General features: G+C 46.3%; 1 protein-coding gene and 1 long non-coding RNA gene across 5 annotated transcripts in view; one reads left to right on the top strand and one right to left on the bottom strand.

Annotated features, from left to right (window-relative positions):
- The first annotated feature begins 94 nt into the window (after window positions 1-94).
- Window positions 95-13,513, top strand: LOC123001221 (uncharacterized). Its single transcript, XR_006409864.3, has 3 exons — window positions 95-200; window positions 4,269-4,311; window positions 4,462-13,513. It is a non-coding gene; the product is annotated as an uncharacterized LOC123001221 (long non-coding RNA).
- TULP3 (TUB like protein 3) overlaps window positions 9,460-21,485 on the bottom strand; it is a 68,927-nt gene continuing 56,901 nt past the window's right edge. For 3 of the 4 annotated variants that reach the window (XM_026502669.4, XM_026502672.4, XM_057318775.1), the window contains 7 exons: window positions 19,243-19,370; window positions 18,665-18,862; window positions 15,852-15,964; window positions 15,449-15,563; window positions 13,297-13,395; window positions 12,731-12,902; window positions 9,460-12,083 (listed from right to left, as the gene is read on the bottom strand). In XM_026502669.4, the coding sequence (XP_026358454.2) occupies window positions 11,950-12,083; window positions 12,731-12,902; window positions 13,297-13,395; window positions 15,449-15,563; window positions 15,852-15,964; window positions 18,665-18,862; window positions 19,243-19,370 (959 nt within the window). In that variant the 3' untranslated portion in view covers window positions 9,460-11,949. The remainder of the gene's footprint in view (window positions 12,084-12,730; window positions 12,903-13,296; window positions 13,396-15,448; window positions 15,564-15,851; window positions 15,965-18,664; window positions 18,863-19,242; window positions 19,371-21,485) is intronic. The other variant, XM_026502670.4, reaches the window with a different exon arrangement.

Here is a 21,485-nt window from a genome sequence, read left to right as displayed (position 1 = left end):
GCGGCGGCCCGGGGCCACCGGCCGGGCAGGGAGGAGGGCGGGCGGCGGCCGGAGCCCACCCCGCGCCGGCCCGCACCCGCTTTGCCGCCGCCTGGGGCTGGCGCGCCGAGCCGAGCGGAGCAGAGCGGAGCGCGCCGAGGGAGGAGTTTTCCCAGAATGGGACTGACGGGAAAGCACGGGAGCTCCCTATTCCTGGAGGAGTGAGTCAACGGGCGAGAGGAAGGGAGCTCGGGGGCCAGCGGCGGAAGGGAGGGCAGGGGGGGCGCGGGCCGGGCCGAGAGGTCCGGGGCGGGAAGGGCGGGGGGGAAGAAAAGAGCGGCGGCGCACGCGGCCGAGGGGCCGGCGCGACGGGGGGGGGGGGGGGGGCGCGCGGCGGGGCGGGCGCCACTCACCTGGGGGACGCGGCCGCGGGCGGCGGGAGCCGGGAGCTCGGGCCCTGCCCGCCCCCTGGCCTGGAGTTTGAAAGGAGGAAGCCTGGAATGTGCGGAATGAGGGCTGGTATGAGATGCGCGCAGCTGAGGGAGGGAGGGAGCCGGAGGGAGGGGCGGCCCTGCCCCCGGCCCCTCGGGGAGGAGACTGGGCGGCGGGGGGAGGGGGCGGCCGGGCGGGGGCGGGGCCGGCGGGGGAGGGGAGGCGTGCGCGCGGCGGGGCGGCCGGAGGGCGGCCCGGCCCCGCGGACCCCTCGGCTTGGACGCGGCCTCCGCCGCTCCCCGGCGCGCAGACTTTCCCCTGGATCTCTCGGCCGCGCCTCTCTTCCTCCTCCCGGAGCCCCCCGGTTCCTGCCTCTCCTGGCCGAGTCTCCGACTGTCTTTCCCAGGAGCTGAAAATCTTCCTCATAACCGGGGTGGGGGGGTTCTGTGGGTGGCCCTGCCACCGTCGGCGTCCCCGGCCGGCGCCTCTCCGCACAAGTCCCTGGGAGGCCGGGGAAGGGGCGGGCGCCCGACGCGCAGGAAGGGCTGCTCCCTTCCCCGCGGCTCCCACCAAAGGACACTCGCTCCGGGGAACCAGGAAGCAGGAACTCCCGGGCTCTAGTCCCAGATCCGCCGCCGGTGCCCCCATGCGTGCCCTCCCCGGCGTTGGTCCTTTCGATCGTTGTCCTCTGTCCCTTGAGGAGCTGTCCCTACCAAGCGTATAAAGCACATGGGAGAGGAGGCTCGCTGTGAACTCCGTGTGGCACGTTGAGACACCTTTTGGGCTCAGTAACTCAATGAATATTTATCCGATATATATTATGTGTCCCCCCGATGCTGTGAAAACAAAAGCGAAAATAAGACCTCAGCACCTGCCCTCAAAGAGCTTAGCTTTAGCTGGGAAGACTCCGTATATAGAAGAGCATTGCCACAAAGTGGGAGTCTGGGTTTGGAACGAACCTGCCAGATAGTTTAGTCTCTTGTTGGGGAGAGGGGTGCTGGAAACGCACTGGACTCCTTTTTGGAAGTGTTGAGAACACGTTGGCTTCAAGCAGTGTGTTATCACATACCTCTGTCTTTCACCTCGTTGGGAGGCTGAAATCAAAGGACTTTCGGCTTTTTCCAAAAATCAGATCCAACCTGGAGGGAGCATTATCACTTCACCTTGTATTGCAGTGGTTGTCCAGATCTTATCTCCCTTACCAAACAGAAACTTCTTTGAAGACAGAGTAAATGTCTGATTTATCTTATCTTTCACCCAGCACCAGCTTGGTGCCTGGGATAGATAAGCACATAATAAATGTTGAATAAATGGAAACCAAAAAAGCTACCACAGAGAAGACAGAAAAGAAAGTGCTATAAATGCCAAAGTTGTTTGCAAGAGAGGTGCTCCAGAGGTGTTTTGAGCAATGACAGCATCGCTGGACGAAGTATCCAGTCTCATGAGGTGAAGACTTTGAAGGAAGCAGCTCCGATTTGATTACATAAATTCCGGTATGCCTATTAAATAATGAGTCACATCAGGGCTTGGTCACACCTCATATACATGAAAAGACTGCAGGGCAGTATATAGACACCAAAGGAAGTACAAACTGTAAACACTAGCTATCTAATGCAATAATTATTTGTTGAGTGTCTATTGACTTTGAGCACCATGCTAGGTGCAAGGATAGGTCCCTACCCTCCAGAAGCTCACAGTCTAGGTGGGAAGACAATTAGGTGGAGCTCAAAGGGAACCCAGGGGAAGGAACAATGAATTCCAAGTTACAGAGGTGACATTTGCTCCAGCTCTCGAAGAATAAATGAGAACTTACCAACTCGAGGGGGGAAGACCCATAGCAGCGTGTACACACAGGCTGTCTCGGAAAAGCAGGGAAAGTCTTGTAAACTGGTGTGCTGGAAGAACAGACTACAATAAGTGGGTGCCAGGTTGTGAAGATCATTGTATCCCCTGCTCGAGAGTTTGGGCATCGGAAAGGCCATTTTGACGCAGGTGTGACATAATCAGTACCACCATTAGAAAGACTCCTCTAGTCACAGTGTCGGGCTGGACTGGAGAGTCGGGGTGCCCTAAGCTCAGGCCATGCTTCTGAGCTTGACAATGAGGGAGAGAGTCTCAGAAACAGTCCCCAGGCAAAATCAACAAGAATTGGTAACCAGGTTGGCTGTGAGGGTGAGAGAGGAAACAAAACTCACTAAGCTTTGACAAATGAACAATTGGTGGTGCCGTTCACCGAGATAAGAATTCAAACGCAAGGAGAAATAGGTTAGCTGGGAGCTGAGTCCAGCCAAGGTTCAGAGGATTTAGAGGAAGGCAGGACAGAGTCCAGAGTGGAGACCATAAAGCAACCTTGGAGTGTCACGTCCAGCCCAGATTGCTGAGAGGAAATTCAGCTTATTCCCTCCAAACCTTAAGTATCCGAGACCCTAAATGATCCAGATTGGAATAGCATGCCTTCAGGAGCTCAGCCTCCTGGTCCACACCCTTACAGGCTTCTAGAGAGCTCTGCGCCTTCAGGAATCTCACTTCCCAAGCTGTCACAGTCTCTCTGGCTGAAGTTCTGAGACATCGAAATTCTGAAGGTTCGAGGCTGACTGATTTTACACACATGGCCTGCCCCACACATACCTTTCTTAAGGGACAGGACCCTCTTTCAGTGACCCTCAGGAATGAATCTGTTGATGGAAGTATTGCATCTGTCTGAATCAAGCTAGAAGAGATGCACATGGCTTCCCTTAAATGACAGCGTATAATCCACAGCTCACCTCAGTTCTTAGTGAACCGGACCACTCTGCCTAGTCCTGCAGCTGCATCTCACCCAGGCTTCCTGTGGAGTGGTGCAGGGCTGTGGTCGGAGCCGGTTTCTGGGGAGGGTATTTGTGTTGTCTGTACTACAAAATTACAGTCAGAAGTTATTAATTACTTTTATCACATGTGGTTTGGGATTATTTCCACTCCTTTAATAAATTTTGTTTTTCCAACCCACATGGTCATAGTTAAACAAATTATCTGTGTGTTTTAAACAAGTTCAACCACATCAATGTGATGGAATTCTTTTCAGTTATTAATAACAAGATTTTTAAAAGTAAACCAAACACCGTTCATGATATAATAAGTGGAAATACAGATTCCAAGAGCAGTGTATGTGGAATGATCACGTTTTTGAAACATAATTGAAAAGTATTTTATTTCATTTTATTTTATTTGTTTTTTGAAGATTTTATTCACTAATCTGACAGGGAGAGCACAAAGCAGAGGAGCAGGAGAGGGAGAAGCAGGCTCCCCACTGAGCAGTGAGCCCAACATGGGGCTCAATCCCAGGACCCTGGGATCATGACCTGGGCCGAAGGCAGTCGTTTAACCAACTGAGCCACACAGGCGCCCCTTCATTCTTTTTTTTTTTCAAAAAAGATTTTATTTATGTATTAGAGAGCAAGAATATGTGTGCATGTGCAAGAAGGGGGAGGAGTGGGGGGAGGGAGAGGGAAAGAGAATCTCAAGCAGACTCCCCGCTGAGCATGGAGCCAGACTCAGGCTCAATCTTCCCACCCTGAGACCATGGATCTGAGCGGAAACCAAGAGTCAGATGCTCAAAGGACTGAGCACCCTTTCATTTTCATTCTCTATTTTTTTATTGAAGTAGAGTTGACATACAATGTTACATTAGTTTCAGGTGTTATTCTTTATTTCCTTCTTTATTCTTCTGCATTTTATTCTTCTGCCTTCTATCTGCAACAAACTTGTACTTTTACAGCGGGGGAGAAAAGTGTGACTAGAACGGGATATCTAACCCTTCCCTAATTTTGCCCCATCTTTTTTAAAAAACCACCCGTACCTGGATTTAATGGCCTAATTAGAAGTTGACCAGGAGAAGATCGTCCCCTAGCTGCTCCGTAAAAGGTGGGTACACCGCGTTTCAGATATCTCCAAAGCACGCTCCCCCCCCACCACCTGCCACGCTGTGGTGTGACTGACTCCGCCAGTGGTGTGGTCCCCTGGGACTCCTTCAACCTCTCCTCTCCATGCTTCTGTTTGCTTTTCCTTACGCAGACTTCTCACTCCGTGTCAACTGAAGTGCATCTTGCGTTCTGAAGAACAAAGCATTTGCAGTCTTTCTTTCTCTGTAGAATAAAAGCAGCCTGTGGGGGCACCTGGGTGGCCCAGTTGTTAAGTGTCTGACTTCGTCCTGGGATTGAGCCCCGCATCAGGCTCCCTGCTCCGCTGGGAGCCTGCTTCTTCCTCTCCCACACCCCCTGCTTGTGTTCCCTCTCTCGCTGGCTGTCTCTCTCTGTCAAATAAATAAATAAAAAATAAAAAATAAAAAAAATAAAAGCAGCCTGTAATTGGACAAGCCTAATATAAGTTCTGTTATCTCTTCGTCAAAGAGAATGTTAAAGAGGATGGACTCTAGTTCTCTCTAGGGAACAGTAGATGCTATGGACTGAATTGTGCCTCCCCCAAATTCACACGTTGAAGTCCTAATCCCCAGTACTTCAGAGTGTGAGTGGATCTGGAGATAATGTCTTTAAAAGAGGTAATTAAGTTAAAAAGAGGTCTTCAGGGTGGGCCCTAATCTCGTCTGACCCGTGCCCTTATAAGGAGAGAGATCAGGAAGGACACAGATCGCTCAGAGGGGGCCACGTGCAGACCTAAGAAGAAGGCCGCCATCTGCAAGCCAAGGAAAGAGGCTTCAGGAGAGACCTAACATGCCAACCCCTTGATCTTTGGCTTCTAGCCCCCAAAACTGTGAGAAGTCAACTTCTGTTTAAGCCGCCCAGTCTGTGGTAGTTTGCTGTGGTAGCCTGGCAAATTCATACAGTGTATTTACAGACGGAAACAAACCGTTGCTTTCCAGAGGCCAGAGGTTGGGGCCTTCCCCACCCAATTCTCACGTGAGAGCTTCTGTGAGGTTCCCAGGGGATCTTTAGGATCAGATATCCAAAACTTCCAGAAAAAAAAAAAAATCAAAAGGAAGGAAAAGCTTTCTCCAGTCTTATTCAGCTACAAGTTTTGTTTTCAGTAGCTATTGATTTAATATTTTGAAAATTAACGTGAGTCATTATGACCCTGCTGAGCACCTAAACAGTCTGGGTTCGAATAACAGCTCAGGCACGTGCTGATTGTGACCTTGGGCACACTTAGGCCGTGAGCCCCGTGTCCTCATCACTCATTTCCCCACTGCACATTTATTGAACACAGATGATGTCCTTGGCACTGTGCTAGGGAAGCACCAAGGAGAACCAGAGAAAAATCCCCGTCCCTGCCCCTCAAGATAGGAGGAACGGTCACATGAGGGAGCTAGACAAGGAACAACCTCCACGTGGAGCGTTCTTTATCTGCACCGTCCGGTGTGGTGGGCACCAGCCACAGGTGACTACTGAGACCTTGAAATGTAGCTAGCCCGACTGGAGAATGCAATTTTATTTTGATTCATTTAAACGTGAACAACTGCCCCCAAGTAGGGGCTACAGTGCTGGACAGCGCAGCCGTGGCGCATGCCCCAGGAGCTGCTGCGCAGGCAGAGGGCGCTTGCAGAGCGAAGGGAAGGGTTCGGGGCTGTGGGAACACCAAGCAGAACCGCGTCATGCTGTGGTAGTGATTGAGTGTGAAGAGTGAAAAAGATTAAAATAGTGTCCCTGGAACACCGCATATATTCAAAACACACTGATAAAATTTCTTTTTTTGTCTCCCTCCTCCCCTGATAAAATGTCTTAATGTGCAAATTGTCCATAGAGAGGGGATTTGCTAAAAACACTATGGTACTTCCTACATCGAAATACTGTGGAGCCTAAACAAGAATGAGGAAGGCCTGCATTTACTGATAGGGGATTATCTCCAGGGTATAGGTGAGCAAGCTATCAGACTGAGTAGACACTATGCTATATATATTTTGTGCACAAAGGTTGGGGAGTTACAAATGCATTTATTTTTGCATAACGAAACACTAGGAAGATACACTAGAAAGAAACTATAAGGAGTTAACTACAGGAGAACAGGGCAAGGGAAAAAGAAGGGGACAGATATGGGAAGAGGCTTTAGTTGTAGTTTTTATTTATTTTTTAAACGATTTTATTTTTTAAAGATTTTTATTTATTCATTTGAGAGAGAGAGAGCCAGTGAGAGAGGGAACACAAGCAAGGGGAGTGGGAGAGGAAGAAGCAGGCTCCCAGTGGAGGAGCCTGATGTGGGGCTTGATCCCAGAACGCCGGGATCACTCCCTGAGCTGAAGGCAGACGCTTAACGACTGAGCCACCCAGGCGCCCCTAGTTGTAGTTTTTAAAGTTTCTCTTAGACCATATGAAATTATTAATATTTAAAATTTGTATCTCTATATATCTGATACGGAACAACATAAAATTGACTCGAGGCAAAATGAGGACATATTTTTTAGGGTCATATTTCTATCTTATATGGATGTAGTTTGTCCTGACGTACATTTGTACCCTAGAAATTACATATTCACCCCATTTCTAGCCCTCCTCTGCCTGCCACTCTCTTCTCAGATCATTCTTCCTCCCTAGCCTTCCTACCCCCAGACGACAGGAAAGAACTGGATTATTCTTTAAACCTTTGTAAATCATAATAAAGGATGGAATCTGCGTAGATAGTACTTAACTAGATGTTAAAACTCTGAGGCTTGAGAACGACCATATTAAACCAAAATGTGTAGTAAATGGGGGTAATAGGCCAGGAAAACTCCCACTCCCACCTTGGCCCCTGCCAACTTTGCCCCTTCTGGGACTTCCTCTCTTTTCTGGTCCTCCAGACTCTTGGGCCATTGCCCTAGGACCCCGTGAAAGGAGGTTGGGCCTGATGAACCAAAAGACTAGGCAGAGCTGGAAAAAAGTCATGGAGGCCCATTTCATATTTGAAGTATTTCCAAAATTTCCACTAACGTCAGGGGCATTTTTTTGCCTCGGCTGTTCCTGCACATAGAAATAGAGAGATGGGTACAAAGATAGGAATGTGAGGTAGGGTCAGGGCTGAGACTAGAACCTGGATGTTTAGTTTCCCAGTTGAACTATTCTGTTTTTGTTTCCTCTCATTATAGCCCCTGGAAAACCATCTAGAATTTCTTTACGAGTGCATATGAACCATTTACTGTAACTACACGGCTAAAAATGTCATCTGAAATGTGTTGCTCCATTTTAAAAGGATGTTAATAAAAGTGATATGATGTTTGCCACAATCCTATACCAAGGGCTAGGCATCTTAACTGGAATACTTCTACTGGCTTCTAAACTACAGAACTATTACTGTTCTCAGACCTTCACAAGAGTCACACCAAAGCACGAGAGTGCTCTGTAAATGTGTGATGACATGGTCCGGGTGTTGAAATCACTGAGCCCTTTGAGACCTCCTCCTCTAGGTTACAGAATCTGTGCTTTTCATTTTAATGCACTTGTAATGTACATCCTTGGTCGGTAGGTGGTGCCACGAACCCACCTGTGGTTTAGTTAAAGATTGCCTAAATTCTGAGCACCAATGGCAAATCCTTCATTTATTGTGGTATCCTTGGCTTTTTGCAGGTGAGAGGAGTATGTGAGACTTTTAACGAATATACATTGACTATGACAACTAGGCGACCAAAGCGGGGAGAGAAGGCAAAACGATAGAATATGCAATTGGTCAAGAAATGTGTCTGAGGGCTGGGACAGGATCTGGCCAGTCCTTGGCAAGCCCCTAGCTGAGGCTGGCATGGGGAAGATTAAAACAGGGCTGTAGACTGGAGGGAAGCAGCCATTGGGCATATGGCATGAGTACTTGGGCAAGAGCCATTCTATCTACAGGCACAGCTAGAGGCTGAGGAGAAGGGCAGCTTGCAACATCCCAAGGTTTTCTCAGTGGAGCAAGGTATTTCCAGCGGTTGGGGAAAAGCAGCTTGGAGGTCCTGCACTTGCTCAGCACCAGATCCTCTCTCTCCCACATCGTGCACTCCTGCCATTCCAGGATCTCCCACCAAAGATATATTCAGAATCTGCTGTCTCCGGTTCCGTAGCTTAAGCATCGACGGTCCTTTCCTGGGGTCTCTGGCACTCCACCCAGCAGTATCTTCAGCTATGAAGACATGACTCTGTCCAGAAGGTAACTAGAGAGTTCAGTTCCAAACTCAAGTAGAGAAATTCCACATTGTTGCCAGCACGAGTGGGGAGAACCATATGCAAGAACTGAAGAACATACAGTTCACGACCTCTCAAAGTACAGAGGAAAGAGGCGCGTGGCAAATCACCAGCAGAAAAGGGGCCAAAACCCTGGGATTTGGCCTCAAACTATTGCTTTACTTCTGTACCTATGATGCTGTCTAAAGGAAGTGAATTGATGCTAGTTGTGTGACCTGCAAAGCTTCTGCTCAAAAAGAACCTTTTGTAGGCCTGTTTTAAATTTAAAAACCACTTGCTGATGTCTTTCATGTCAATGACCACTGAAGCATTGATATTACTCCTGGTCACTGAAAAGTATACAAAAAATTGTGTCCTAAATAATCTGTTCAGCCAGCTGTGCAGCTTAGCCAAAAAGAACCATGTGAAGAAGAAAACACAAGCCCTAAGAATTAAACTCTGACTCCAGCTCTCATCGTGATTTTTACGCTCTTCCTGCTTCCTTCCATGTGACTCATTTTCACTATGACACTGGTAAGAGCAGGAAGGCCTAGTAGAGATTTGTGAACACATCTTTTTTTTCAGCTTGTCTCTGTAAGGCAGCACTAAAATGTGAACACTCTGAGTCGAGACAGGGCTGTTTCAGTTTTAGATATTGAGTCAGGAAGCAATGCCCACAAAGAAGACCCAGGAGGCTGACTAGGGCAACATAAACCCCACCCTTCTGTGGCCCCGTCTTTGCTCAGTTCTTGGCTCCAGCACCTATCTAGAAAATTCTTGGTATCATGAATATGATGAGTCTAGACAGTCTCCAGCATACAGACTTCTGAGTCTGTAGACTCCTGTTATCCTGGGATGAACTGATTCACAGGATGAAAATTATTATTCCAGAACACGACAGCAGGAACCCCGTGAGGGATGGGACTTCACAAGGAAGACTGGTGACACATTTTTATATAAATTCTCTTTTATTTCTGTAGCATACAAAAGGTATAAATATGATTTATGTAAAACCAATCGCCTGCACACTCAAGCAGAGAGTACATGAAGCTGGGGTACAGTCTTGGAGCCAGACAGAGCAGGAGGAAGCAGGACTGGATCCAGTCGTCCCGTCAGGCTCCCCTTCCCCAGACACCGTCACCTGCTGCAGCTGGAGGGAAGTGAACAGCTTTCCGTTTTCGACAAGGGCGGATTAGACAGTACGTCAGGACGATGGTGCCAGAGGTCTGAAGGGCTTTAGGGCACTTCTATGAATGAGGCACTTGATAGGAAGCATGCCTGAGATGGAAACCAATCATGTCAAAACAAAGCAGACAGGCCTCGCCAGTGGGGGATGAGCAAAGAGTCCATCTCCCGTGTCTCTTTCCTTCGCATTGCTATTTGATGTGCAGCAAGGAACAACAGGAAGTGGGGTGAAAAGGAAGTCCACAGAAGGGAAATATAATGGAGCAACAGCCGCGGATTCCTTGCCCCATGCTGGCAAACAGCTGGGCGCACAAAGGCTTGGGAGTGGAACAATGCTGAATGTAGAACGCACGAAGTTCTTGGATTCTCCAGTCAGAGGCATTCTGAGACTGGTGAACTGGCGGCAAGCAGAGTCATAGGATTTGCTGGGAGGTGCTAATGATCTGAAAGACTTGGCAAAACTCTTATCATCTGTGAGGAAAAGTGACAGGAGCATGATCTGTACCAAAGAGCCAGGCTTTGGGGAACTGATATTTCTGTTAAGAAGAAAGGCCCAAAGCTCTGCCTAACAAGGTCTACAGAGCTCAGTCAGCTAGCTGGTCCTCACCACAGCCTCCCTGCCACCTCTCTGGATAGTGACAATGACAAGTTTCAATACATAACGTTCTCTTACCTCTTTCATGGTCTACAGGTATGTGTGTCCCTCTCTACTAACGGCTCCATAGTAATATAGCTGTAGGAGGCGCAGGAGCTGACTGCAGGCGCAGGACTGAAAATGAAGGCAACTGTCAAGTTACTCTCCGTCTCAATTAGACTAAGTCACCTCTAGAGTTGATGCTTTCAGCCTAAACTGAAATTAAGCAATACGTTTCTCACATGACTGATCACAGAATTTGGCCACAGCCGCTTTGACTGAGATTGCTGCCAGCCAGCCTGCTCTGAGGGAAGCCTGTGACTAAAGTACTGCCCGAGCCCCATGAGGACAGCCAGCGAGCTCTAACAATACCACACTCCCTCTGATAAAGCCCATACAATACTGGATTTGTTTACAAGTGAGCGTTAAGTTCTTCTCATCGTGGTAAAGTGGCTGACATTGTCTTCCCCCACGGGTACTCTGGGTAGGACAGCTACTGGGTAGTTAAGCTACCTGTGTGAACTCAAAATGATCACTGATTTGGGGTCTTCCCAGTTCTGAAGGTCACTGATGCTCTAGAAACCATCACCACCAAAACAAGGTAAAAGCAAAGCTTACTTAAAAAAAAAAAAAGTAAAATAAAAATTTAAAAAAGCCCCACGTTGGACATAAAGCTTACTTGAAAAATAAAATAAAAATTTGTTAAGGGGTACCTGGCTGGTTCTGTCAGCAGAGCATGTGACTTTTGAGCTCAGGGTCAAGAGTTTAAGCTCCATGTGGGATGTAAAGCTTACTTAAAAAATAAATAAATAAAAATATAAAACAACGCAAAAGCTTTGTGGATGTCGCCGAGTACCTTTTGGATCCAGTCTGTGGGACTGTTGCTTCCTAGAGATATCCGTTTCCCACTCTTATGTCCCGACCGCAGGCCCATCCTGGAGGATGCTGAGGCCCATCGCTTACAGAAATATCCCTGCAGCAGGGGCCCGCAAACCAGCCCACAGGCCAAATCTGGCCCGCTGCCTGTTTTCGTCACTAAAGTTTCCATGGAACACGGCCACCCTCACTGGTTTCTGAACTGGCCGTGGCTGTGTCTCTAGTACAACAGAGCTGAGCAGCTGTGAGGGACTCTCTGGCTATTTACAGACAAAGCCTGCAGACCTGAAGACGAAAGGCAATTTAGGCAACTATCCCACTCTGAACAGGTCTTCCGAAAAAAGAGCCTGGTAATTCATCATTAGAACGTGATTCTAGCTGCAGGTTTCCAAGCACAGGAAACCTGACTGTTGAGGCACACAGTCTGTGGTGCAGTCACCTCGGGAGTTACTGACGTGCTCCGGACAGGAACCTCTGTGCTCTGAACCACCTCTCAGCCACGCGAAGCTGTGACCCCTGACCGGGTCTATGGAACCCGGAGGAGCTGAGTGTGTGTGTACATGTGTGCGTGTGTATGTATACACATGTGCATATGTACACGGGCACATATACACACAGACGTACATTCGGGGATCACTCCCAAAGGGGCGGGCTGTAGCTCTTCGTGTCCTGGGGCAAAAGCAAAAGAGGCAATGATCTGCTCCTGAAAGCTCTGAGGGAGAAAGCTTGGCGCTTGCTGTTTTCTCATTCACATGCTAGCTTGCTGTCAAAGCTAGAAAGCCCGATGGCAAAGGCCTGAAGTGCACACAGTGGGTAGTTGTAATCCAGGGTGAACACATCGTCTGCCACACGTCCAAACTGCATGACTATGTAGTCCGCTAGAAACAGAAAGAAATTCGGACATTAGAAGATAATGGGGCTGTACTGGGGAAGAGCCTACTTACGATACAGAGAAAAATTGCCAAATAGGTCAGGCAATCACCAGGTCTCTTTAAAATGGGAAACCATGAGAAGGATGGCAAAAGGCACCAGGTAAGAGTGAGCATCTGCTAACCACGAGCCAAGTTTCTATTACTGTTCCTCTCAGAGAACAGGAACGACTCCTGACTAGCACGAAAGGGCCAGAGGAGGGAACAGCAGAAGCTCCAAGGACTAAAGGTGCCTAAGAAGCTTGACTAAGGGCCATTGCATCTGCCTCCCAAACAGTGGTTCAGAAGTTTTACTTTAGAAAAGCCACATTAGGGGCGCCTGCGGGGCTCAGTGGGTTGAGCGTCTGACTCTCGATTTCGGCTCAGGTCATGATCCCACTTGGGATTCTCTCCCTCTGCGCCCCCCCCCAAATAAATAAGTCTTTAAAAAGTAAAAATAAATAAAACCATACTTTAGTCTTTCCAAAGAAATCATGTCTTTCTTAAATAATTCTTCCCTGAACAGAACTTCCTGTCGATGATAGGAAGTGCTCATCTCCCCACCGTGTAAGAACATCTTTCCTCCTAGTCCCGCCCAACCCTTCCTGCAGCCTTACGGTCATGTTCGTGGACTATCTGAAAGTTCTTCACAGACGCCTGAGTGACCCGGCCATGGAAGTTCAGGACGTAGGACTGCGTGTCATCGTTCCAGACGGGCGCCTTGTTGTGCAGTTCAATCAAGTTCTCCATGGTTTTGTTTTGCCATTTGGAAAGCAAGCTCTCGTGGTCCTGTTTGAAGAGACAATCATTGCTTTGTACTGAGAACCATAGGCAATCATTTGCTCTCAACTCTGTGAGGTAGGAGGTGGAGGAGGGGAGTATTTTCTCTGTTTCAGAAAGGGTACAACAGAAACAAAGAAAGCCGAAAGTTAAGGCAGATTTAAAAATTCTGCAAGATTATCCAGCATTTCTCTTTGCAGACCAAGGGGTTTCAAATCTACACTTCAGCCACTTCTCCGCATGGGCACTTAGCTGCCGCTCTGGAGCCGTCACTCTGCTAAAGAAGGCTATGAGCCATGCTCCAACTTGAGGTTCTCCGAGGATCGATACTTTTTTGTACTGATCGTCTGTCTCGTATTCTTGTCTTTCAGACTCCTTGCTGACTAAATATGTTCTTGCTTACATTTCGTGGCCGAAATGGGATCCGTTCATGATTCATATTCATCCCTGGAATGATCACAGACATTTTCCTAGGACCTTTAAATCCAAGTACATTTGTTTCCTGGAAGATAAGAGAACAAGGCAGGGACTTGGAAGCAGAAAGGAAAAAGAGACCACATTCTTAACACCAGACTTTCTTGGGCATGTAAAATGTCCAATGATGTCAAAAACACCAAAAATGATTTTATTTCTTTAGCGTAAGTAAACGAAGAGAGAGGGAATCAAAAAAAAAGAAAAAAGAAAAGTAATACTGTACCTCCTTTTAAACCTAATGTGAACACTTGAATTTAAAACAGATTTTATTGGCTTGAAACTTTCTTCTTACTCCTTAGTCTTAAGTGAAATTTGGGGCAATTGTGAGCAAACTGGCCAATTTTGTCATCATCAATAAATATTTATTTCCCAGTGAGGGCATGGCACTACATGATATACAGTGAGAATTACAGCTTAATTTACACAGGACCTGTACCAGGAGGTAAAAAGTTCAAATGCCTATGTCAGCATAAGGAATATAGTCACCGGTACTGTAATCGCGATGTATCAGGACAGATGGTAGCTATTCTTGTGACGAACACAGCATAATGTATAAACTTGTCAAATCCCTAAGCTGAAACTAATGTAACATTGTGTGTCAGTTATACAAATAAAAAAAAATAATACTGTACTAGACATATGAAGGTTGCTAAGAGAGTAGATCTTGAAAGTTCTCATCACAAGAAAAGAACCCGTAACCATGTGTGGTGATGGATGTTAATTAGACTTACTGTGATGATCATATTGCAGATGGAGCCTAGAATCGGGCTCTGCAGTAAGCGCAGAGTCTGCTTGGGGTTTCTCTCCCTCTGCCCCTCGCCCCACTCACATGTGCGCATGCACACATGCGCTCTCTCTCTCTCAAATACATAAATCTTGGGATGCCTGGGTGGCTCAGCCGTTAAGCATCTGCCTTCGGCTCAGGTCATGGTCTCAGGATCCTGGGATCGGGCCCCACGTTGGACTCCCTGCTCAGCAGGGAGTCTCCTTCTCCCTCTCCCTCTGACCCTCCTCCCCACTCATGCTCATTCTCTCTCTCTCTCTCAAGTAAATAAATAAAATATTTAAAAATAAATAAATAGGGGCGCCTGGGTGGCTCAGTTGGTTAAGCGTCTGCCTTTGGCTCAGGTCATGATCTTGGGGTCCTGGGACTGGGCTCCGCTTCTCCCTCTCTCTCTGCCTGCTGCTCCCCCTGCTTGTGCTCTCTCTCCCTCTGTGTCAAATAAATACATAAAATCTTTTGAAAAATTTTTAAAATAAAAATATTTTTTATAAATTAAAAAATAAAAAAATAAAATCATTACCTTGTACAACTGAACTAAAATGTCAATTACACCTCAAATAAGAAAAGAAAAAGAGGGGCGCCTGGGTGGCTCAGTCAGTGAAGTGTCTGGAATCGAGCCCCGCGTGGGGCTCCCTGCTCAGCGGGGAGCCCGCTTCTCCCCCCTCTCTCCCTCTACCCCTCCCCCTGCTTATGCTCTCTCTCTCACTCTCTCTCAAATAAATTTTTAAAATCTTAAAAAAAGAGAGAGAAAGAGATCAGTCTACTTTATTGTAACCTCTAGCCAGTGGGTAAGAGGTAATGAAGGACCAAGTTAATACAATGGCCTTAGGAAAATGAAAGAGCAGGTAAGACAAGAAATGTTAAAAAAAAATTAAAAAGATGGGGCGCCTGGGCAGCTTAGTCGGTTGAGCATCTGCCTTCGGCTCAGGACATGATCCCAGGATCCTGGGAGCCCCAGTCAGGCTCCCTGCTCAGCGGGGAGTCTGCTTCTCCCTCTCCCTCAGCTCCTCCCCCTACTGTGCTCTCTCGCTCGCTTTCTCTCTGTGTCAAATAAATTAATGGAATCTTTAAGAAAAAATTAAAAAGAACCAAACTTGGCATTTCGTAAATAATTAAAACTTGAATATACAGAGAAAAATGCAACCAGCAACAGAAAAGGGGGGGGTTAGAAATAGAAACAAGCTTGGGAGGGAAGATCGTGAGTTCAGTGTTGGTTACGTTTCAAGTGCCAGCAGGACACCCAGGAAATTAGGGAAAAGACTCAGGACAAAGAGTGCATTATGAGAATGGGACGTACATAACAGACAGCTGCCAGCTCCTGCCGGATATAGGCCTTTTCTACCAGACCTTGGGCCTTGCTTGGGCTGACACCATGGTCATAAACTGTAAACTTGGTCCCCATGAGGTTGGATCTAGAATCAAGAGAAAGAAGTTACCATTAATGATCTGTATTTTTTCCCCACACAAATACAAATCTAGGACAGGTATGGAACAGAATGGAAGCTCATCTGCCTCTTCTCCAAATGTTCATCACCACTAGTAAAGATCTCTCATTAAAATAAGGGCCTTGGATTTTCTCTGAAGTTTTTTAAGATTACGGTATCAATACATGCGCACTGTAAAAAAGATACAGACTGCTCTGAAACTACAGGAATAAAAATACCAGAAAGAATAGGACAGTAATACAAGGCTGCTCTCACCTGAGTTTGCCAATATAACCCTCCCCTTCACGAGATAAATCTGTTGGATCAGTGGAGATGAGGTAATTGGATGTTTTGCTCTTTTTCCGCTTTCTACCTGCAAGAAGAAATATCTGGAAAAAGAAAAAAATGCCAGTCAAGAATATCAAGAGAACCACTACGGTCTGCCCTACCCGCTCACCTAGCAAATATTTAGCAAGTGCCTATCGTGGGCCAAGCAGTCAATCTTTCAGTCTTTTTTCTTTTCAACAGGCTTAATTCACCGTCATTTTTCTTGTATACAAACTACATGGTAACCACAGCTGGAGCCTGGGTCTGCTGCACCGAACCTCCAGTATGGGTCTTTACAGGATGGTCAGTGAGTTCCTGAGAGGGGGGCCTCGGAGAACGTGGTCTCCTTCCAGAGGTCGGCATGAGACAGCTCTAGGTCTTGGAGATGGCATCCCAAGTGGCCTTGGCGAAGCTGCCCGGGGTGGCCGTGCAGCGGCCGGCGGAGGTCGAGCAGCCCGCACAACACCGGGGCCCCTGGGCCAGGGACGTGGTGCCACAGCACGGAGCTGCAGCGTCCAGTCACCTTACAAGGGACGGTGTGGAGCTTGCTGATCTCGTTCTCCCAGAGGCCTTGCTGCACTGGGGCTAGAGACCTTGGCCAGCATGATGGTCCCATGGATGTCAGTGGCCACCTCACGGGAACATTTAACACCGAATCCCCGATGGCAACAAATGTCTTGAACCTGGTCTGCCTGTCGGCATGGGTCTGCTTTTGCATGGGCATGATCTTCAAAACCTCATCCTTGAAGGACGATCCCAGGAAAACCTCGATGATCTCAGATTCCTTGATGGGCAGGCAGAAGAGATAGGTCTCCTCCAGGGACCCGAACTTTACGTCCTTGACCAGACAGCGCAGGCTGGTGAGAGGCATCCACTCCACCTCCTTGGTCTTGCTGCCATGAACTCCTTGGCCTTGACGACTGCAGAAGCCGCGGGGCCTCCCATCCCAGTGCCTCCTGAAGCACCAGTGTTATCTGCCACTTCGTGTTTTCTTGGAGAAGACCAATCTTTGCGGCTTTATCTCTTTTTCTAACCCTTATAATGCTTCTCAGAATTCACTATCAGGGTTTCCCTACTGTACAACTTTTCATAATTCACTTAGCTGCATTCTCCATATACAGTAGACCCCCTTATCCACCAGGGGCTATTGTTTCAAGACCCCCAGTGGATGCCTACTGAACACTCTACAAACTATGTTTTTCTGTACATACATATGACAAAGTTTAACTTACACAGAAGGCATAGCAAGAGATTAGCAACAATAATAGAATAATTCTAACAATATACTATAATAAAAGTTATATGCATGTGGTCTTTCTCTTTCAAAATATCTCACTGTACTGTACTCCCCTTCTTCTTGTGCTGATATGAGATGATAAAATGCCTACGTGATGAGATGAAAAGAGGGGGCGTTAGGCTACTATTGACCTGCTAACCCTACGCCAGAAGAAGGACCCATCTGCTTCCAGATGACAGTGACTGCAGGTGACTGAAACCACAGAAAGCAAAATATTGGGGTGGGGGGGCTACTGCAACTATGTGCAACTTTCTCCCTAAAACCTCCAGTGGCTTTTTCAAAAAAGCTTCATCTGATTCATCAAGGAAGGGTCTTTCCAGCTTCAGGAGAGACAGGACGCGGAATACCCACCCTTCCCATTCTTTACCATAGCTGCTTTCCTCATATTCCTTTTTGTGTGTGACTTCAGTGGCGTGAACACTGTCATACTTGTGCACCCTTCCCAGACCCTACCAGATCTGGACAAGAACAGGGAAGCAGGAGAATGGCAGCAGCCACGGAAGGGACCGTGGAATCAAACAGATACGGGTTTGACTCTGGCTCTGCCACTTATCATTGCGATTTGGGGGTAGGTATGTCACTCCCTAAGCCCCAGTCACTCATCTATAAAGCAGGGATGAGGTTGTGGTAAGGATTATAGGAGATAATATATACACAGAGCATCTGGCACATGCCTGGTACATCATAAACACTTATAAATTAGTGGTTATAACAACAATGGTATCAATCATCATCTCATTTTTTATGCTTAAAATCATCCACCTAGACCCGGTAGCAAAGCAAAATACAGTGTTCATTAGCAAGTATTAAATTGCCTCAAACTTGTGTTTGAAGTAAATCAGAATTTCTAGAGTGAGAAATAAGACATTTCACTCGCATGTCCTTCCTCTATTTCCCTTTTTTTTTAAAGATTTTATTTATTTATTTGACACGGAGAGAGACAGCCAGCGAGAGAGGGAACACAAGCAGGGGAAGTGGGAGAGGAAGAAGCAGGCTACCAGCGGAGGAGCCTGATGTGGGGCTCGATCCCAGGACTCCAGGATCACGCCCTGAGCCGAAGGCAGACGCTTAACCACTGAGCCACTCAGGCGCCCCCTTCCTCTATTTCCAATTCCTCCTATTCCCTAAAACTGGCACAGTATCATGTCCTACGGTAATTAAAATAAAAACCAAAGAGCACACAGTAACACCCTCCCTCCATCAAAAAATAGGATAGAGGTGCAAATAATTACATTCAAATGTTCTCTTCCATTTTCTTATATTCTGGATAAAATTCTTTTTCTTTGGGGTGGGGTAGATTTTAATTCTGAGACTCTGAGCTCTTTGAAGAAAGAACACAGCAACTGGGAGTTGCTGACTTGGTCTGAAACCAGTGCTCTTCTCCTCCTAAGACCCTTCAACGATCTATTCCCACAACATTCTTCCCCTTTATCTGAAGATCTGTCTTAAGAATCAATTCTCATACCTTCCGATTTTCATCCTTTTCCAAGTGCATATAGTAAGTGGGGAAGAGACCCCGATCCATTCCTTTTTTATCCCTGGTTATCCGACACTTTACTGTAATACCCCTAGGGGCAGGACTACATACAAAGTCCTCCAAGTTCTCCACTTCTCCCAGCTGGTTATCCATTTGGTGGGCCACAGGACCGGAAGCTCCTGGATCCTGAAAGACAGCCATATACATGAGCAAGAGGAGGTGGGATCAGAACACTTCTTATTCTCTTCAAGAAATAATTAATGGACAAAATAATTTCGTGATTTACCCCTATGTCTCTAGTCTTCTGACAAAATAAGGGGAAACTCTGAGAAGTAAAATAAGTATGTGAATATTGGGAGTAATGAAGGAGCTAAGAACAAAAGTGGGATGTAACTTCACAACTGCTGGCTTCAGACGTAAGAAATTGGGGAGGTCATGAATCTAAGTCTAAATTGGAGCTTCACTCTTTTGAAGGTACCCTCATTCAGCAACGGTGTTTAAATACTACAGGTACATTTGGGAAATAGTTAAATAAGTTCCCAAGAAGACGTTTCAGAACTACATACTGTGGTTGATTTCTGGCTGGATGCAGAATTGGGTCTCTCCGCCTCTGAATATGGTGAATGACATAATTTTTTCCCTTCTTCCTCCCCATCGGTCTCCTCTTCATCGAAGTTCAAACTACCCGAGATACCTGGCAGAAAGGAAGAACTCTCAAAAACTGCCAACACTGCTTTAAAAAATAAATTGTCGAACCAAATATAATTTTAATTTTCTTGCTAAAACATTCCAGCTATTCTGACTTAAGACATAGCTACTTCATCCAAAATTTGTTTTGTTTTGTTTTGTTTTGTTTTGTTTTTTGGTAGGCAACAGATCAAGGTTTATTGAGCGATAGCTCAGTGATAGTATAAAGCTCCCGAGGAGGGAGCGGACATGAGAGGGTTGCCACCTACTTCATCCAAATTTTGACAATTCTTTCTTCGTATTCTCACTCAGATTTATCCCTTGTTTTCCCTTTCCATACAGGATTAATATCCAGGATAGATAAAGTACTCCTACAACACACACTCAACAACAACAACAAAACAAATAACCCTTTAACCAGAAATAGGTAAAGGACATGAACAGACATTTCTTCGAAGAAGATACATATTATGGCCAATAAGTACATGAAAAGACGTTCAACAGGACTCATCATTAGGGAAATGCAAATCAAAATCACAATGAGATACCATTTCATAAGCACTGGGATGTCTATTATCAAAAAAACAGGAAATAGGGGCGCCTGGGTGGCACAGTCGTTGAGCATCTGCCTTCGGCTCAGGGCGTGATCCCACTGTTCTGGGTTCGAGCCCCGCATCGGGCTCCTCTGCTGGGGGCCTGCTTCTTCCACTCCCACTCCCCCTGCCTGTGTTCCCTCTCTCGCTGGCTATCTCTGTCTGTCAAATAAATAAATAAAATCTTAAAAAAAAAAAAAGAAAAGAAAAGAAGTATTGGCGAGGATGTGGAGAAATTGGAACCCTTGTGCATTGCTGGTGGCAATGTAAAATGGTGCAATCGCTGTGGAAAACAGTACAGTGGTTCCCAAAACACTTAATACAGAAGTACCACATGATCCAGCAATTCCACTTCTGGGTATATACCGAGAGAATTGAAAACACAGACTCAGATACCTGTATACCAATGTTCACAGCAGCAGTATTCACAATATCTAAAAGGTGAAAACAGCCCAAATATCCATCAACTGATGAACAGATAGACAAACTGGTATATACATACAATGGACTATTACTCAGTTTTAAAAAGGAATGGAATTCTGACCCAGGCTACAGCCTGGATGAACCTCAAAGGACATTATGCTAAGTGGAATAAGCCAGTCACGAATATTTTTTTTAAAAAGGGACAAATATTGTTATGATTCCACTTATATGAGAAATCTAGAGTAGTCAAATTCACAGAGACAGAAATTTTGTAGAATAGTGGTTACGAGGGACACAGGGGACAGAACAGGGAGTTATTATTTAGCGATACGGAGTTTTATTATGGGAAGATGAAAAAGTTCTGGAGATGAATTGTGGTGATAGTTGCATAACAACGTGAATGTGCTTAATGTCACTGAACTGTACACTTAAAAATGGCGAAAATGGTAAATTTTATGTTACGTATATTTCACCGCAACTTAAAAAATTCGATGATCTATTGTTCTCTATCAGTTCCCTCTGTTTCTTTTTGTTTTCCAGCATTTTGTTCATCTCTTGTCTAGTTAACTAGAGTTGGGAATGTTTGGAATGCTATTACCTTGGATTTATGAAGCACCTTTTATAAAAAATTCAAAACTATCTGACTAAAAACGATTTTCTCATTTTATCCTCACATTTGTGTGAGTTTGAGGAAGAGACAGTGGTAGTCTTTCTTGTTTTGTTTCTTGTTTGTTTACGGAACATATCTAGGGCAGAACAGAGACATTAAATAAAGTGTGTTGTATGTTGTAAGAGAAGGATGGTACTCAAATTTACATGTGGTGGTATCAGGCTCAGGGAGAATCATTTGCCCGAGAGAAAGAGGCAGGGCCAACACCGAAACTAAATTCCCTTTTCTCTTTAGAGGATAAAGTTACCCCCCATATCCAAATCATGAATTTACAAGTAGACTTAGCAACAAGCAGGGTGGCTTTTTTCTCCAAACCATTTCCTGCCCACAATCAGCCATCCACAGGAGGGACAACTATGACCTATTTTTACATAGTTCACAAATAAATTGGTATTAGCTTCGCTCAGGGACACCCAAGGATAAGACAAAGGCCAGT

Source organism: Ursus arctos, unplaced genomic scaffold (assembly GCF_023065955.2).
Source record: "Ursus arctos isolate Adak ecotype North America unplaced genomic scaffold, UrsArc2.0 scaffold_26, whole genome shotgun sequence".
Taxonomy (NCBI): domain Eukaryota; kingdom Metazoa; phylum Chordata; class Mammalia; order Carnivora; family Ursidae; genus Ursus; species Ursus arctos.
This window is presented reverse-complemented; position numbering and strand designations above follow the sequence as displayed.